Genomic DNA, 3243 nt, shown 5'->3' on the forward strand with positions numbered 1-3243 from the left:
AAAGAGAGAGAAAGAAGCAGAGAAAGAGAGATTAACCGCGCGCTGAGTCAGCCATTAGCTTGACGGGACGCGTAGAACGCGGCGATCTCGTTCCCCGCGGGACACAGAACGACGCATTAGCGTTCTCCGCACGCTTTCGAATCTCCCGCTAAGCCGTCTAATTCTCGGCTGGTTGCTCCTCAACGAGGAATCAATCTCGCTTTACAATTCCATCGCGAATCTCGCCCGATGTCTCTCCTCCGTTTACGAGCCTGTTTACAGCCGATAAATTAGAGGAGGCGACAGCTCGGGATTTCGATGATTTAGTTTACATAAGACGCGCGTTACGAGACGAATTTTATCTCACCTTTTTCTCCCTTACACGCTCCTCGGAATATTCCGTCAAAAACGGTTGCATAAAATGGACGCAATTAACGCGTTGTAAATGCGACAATTTTTATAGCCACTTCTAGTTATTTATCGTCGTCCTTGCAACCTGTTAATTAAGATCTCGCGAGTGGAATATCATAGCGAAATTTTGCTACGTGTCGAAGCTTTACGAGATCGCGCGATTTCACCGCGGATTCGTTTGCTTCGCGGGCCGCCGCGTCGATCTAATTCACGCGTCGCGCGTAATTACTCTAACGAGAAGTCTTCGAGACTCTATGATTAAAAGTAGGTAGTTATTTCTCTCGATGGACGCAGTTTCTCCGCCAACTTTCGCAAGATCCCTCTCCACTTTTGATTATTCCATTCTACAGCGCTGCTTCTTATCGCAATTTCTTTCGGTCACCGTGTACGCGTGGTACCTTTTTTGATATATTACTATTCCGAAGGTTTTTACGTTCGCCGTTATTACCGAGCCACCGTGAAATTCGGTTTTTAACGGAGAACAGGTTCTTCCTCTCTTCCAAAGTTGCTATTGCATAATTGCATATTTCTATCTATATTAGGTCATCCCATGTAGTCTTTGAATTTCGTTGAAAATAAACCTGTAACTTTTTCTTATTCTCTTTTTGTGCTAAGAACATTATGTCATCGCTACAGAATTTCCTTAGATTTTTATTCAAATATTTTTACGAGATGACCTAATACTTCCTACTCGATCGATTATAATACGAAACGTACCGTTACACCGGCTAATTATTCCCTTCAAATTCAACACCAGGTCTCTCCCGCATTCTTCCTCAACGAAGTGGCTGTGATTGAAATAACATTCACCAGGGTGTGTTCTTGTTAACAACAAATCAGTTTATTGCACCATAGATTATATACAACTCTCTACGCTTTACGTCTACATTGATTAACCGTGACTCGCGGTCGGACGAGATTGCTCGTGATCGATGGACAGATCGTAATTTCGCCTCGTCGCATGCCTCGTTTTCAAGTGCAGCTACGACTAACGCGATCGATCGACCGTGTGACGTAAGAACCTGGCATGCGTGCACATGCTTTGGAAATCGACGATCGCGTTTTACTATCCTGTATTAACAATCGGCGAAACAGCGTTTAAGGAGAGCCAACAGATATTTACAAAGTGAATTTCACGCGTCTTTTTTAACGGTACACGAAGTGCTTCGAGCATGATTGACGTTTGCTCTCTCTCTCTCTCTCTCTCTTGTTTGCTGTTTGTTTTGCTCCTATACAGGAGAGATCGAGCCGAGACCGCAATTTCGTAGGTACACGGTGTATGTTTTAGCGTGAACCGTGTTTCTTAATCGATCGCGCTACGTGACTTTCGGTATATCGAGGCCCGTGAACGTTTCAGCACAGAGGAACCTTCGAAGAGAAATCTTTGGAAGAATAATTTTCAGGTAATCGACTGAAATTTCAGTGTGATTCCAAGATACATCGATACTAGACACAGAAATATATTAACGATATATTAGTACGACAATCTTCTTTATACAAATACTGCTGTGGGTGCTGTTAGAAACAGATTCTAGCACTTCTGATGCACCATGAGAATATCTAAGGGGTGTACGATACAAAAAGGGTCTCGAATTGCCAAAATCATCCCTTTTCGTAGGTTTGTACTACTTCTCCGTCACTCACGTTGCTGCAACACTCCGAATCTTCCTCCACCGTTTGGTTCGTTGTTAATAATAAAAGTACCTGTAGTAACCTGCAACAGAAAGTTGAAAATTCACGTGATATCTCTGGGGTCTGATCGATCATATCTGCCAAACTGCACTCTCGATTAATTTTCAAAAATGTCTCTGTGACGAGGGGAGATTGTGACACATCCCCGGTCGAATTTAATTGAAACCCTCTCGGCTATACCCTTTAATTGAACTCGAAAACCGAATCTTCAATATTTCACCCCAACACCGTGAAATTTCCTGCCTAAAGGGTGGGCAAAGTTCCCTCCAACATCTCCACCAGGACACACCGCAGACCAACAAAGCAGAGCCCCCGTTTCGGTAAAACCACTTGCAAACGTATCTCCAAACAAAAGTTCCTTCATTTCCCGTGCTCTCTGTCGAACTGCAAACCCCTTCGACGATTATTCGATCCGGTAATATCCGTGGTATAGAGAAGGCGGTCTTTAAGAACGCTGTTAGAAATGAAAATCTGAGAGGTGAAATCGCGTTTATTTTAATCTTCGGTACACCTGACCGTTGGTAATGAGAAGTCAGGAACGGGACCACTTCAAAAGCTGTTAATTACAGGACCCTCGTCACCCAACCACCCTTCGTCAGGCCATCTATGCGAGCCGTGGCCTCCCTTTGACTGGTAAGTGCTCGCTTTTCTGGCCGCTGCCTCCAACACTGGCTCGACCACCGCGCTGACAATAAAGTTAAGCGGCGCGCGAGGGGCAGAAGGCAGCGGGATCCATTAGGCGGTCGAAGGGGCTGCTAGCGTAAATTTAGGCCCCCTTCTCACTCGAATCGTCGGCGAAGAGTGCTTATGGCGTAGAAGGGTTGTTCTACGCTGGTGTTGTCTTTTTTTCCGGTTCGAATCGTTCGATTTGAAGAAGTCACTGGTGAGAGGAGTTGTGAAATTTTCTGGGCACGCGGGTTGAGCAGGTTTTTGGCAGGATTTTCTACGTGTAGGACTCGTGAAAAATTTGCGAAAGAGAGAATCTTGAATGATAGACGAAAAAATTAGGTTAGAATGTTATTTAATTTTCAGGATACAGGGTAGATTTTTCGCGGGACTTTCTATGCATAAACTCGTGAAAATTTTGAGAAAGAGAGAATCTTGAAGGATAGACGGAGAAATCTGGTTAAGGACTTACTTAATTTTCTGTGCCGGGATAGA

The 3243-nt window shown here is 44.4% G+C and overlaps 1 protein-coding gene across 2 annotated transcripts in view; it reads right to left on the bottom strand.

The window, feature by feature from the left end:
- Window positions 1–1694: 1694 nt before the first annotated feature.
- Window positions 1695–3243, bottom strand: part of LOC108574803 — a 23047-nt gene continuing 21498 nt past the window's right edge. For both annotated transcript variants that reach the window (XM_017937447.1, XM_017937446.1), the window contains exon 4: window positions 1695–2104. In XM_017937447.1, the coding sequence (XP_017792936.1) occupies window positions 2079–2104 (26 nt within the window). In that variant the 3' untranslated portion in view covers window positions 1695–2078. The remainder of the gene's footprint in view (window positions 2105–3243) is intronic.

Source organism: Habropoda laboriosa, unplaced genomic scaffold (genome assembly GCF_001263275.1).
Source record: "Habropoda laboriosa isolate 0110345459 unplaced genomic scaffold, ASM126327v1 scaffold257, whole genome shotgun sequence".
Lineage (NCBI taxonomy): Eukaryota > Metazoa > Arthropoda > Insecta > Hymenoptera > Apidae > Habropoda > Habropoda laboriosa.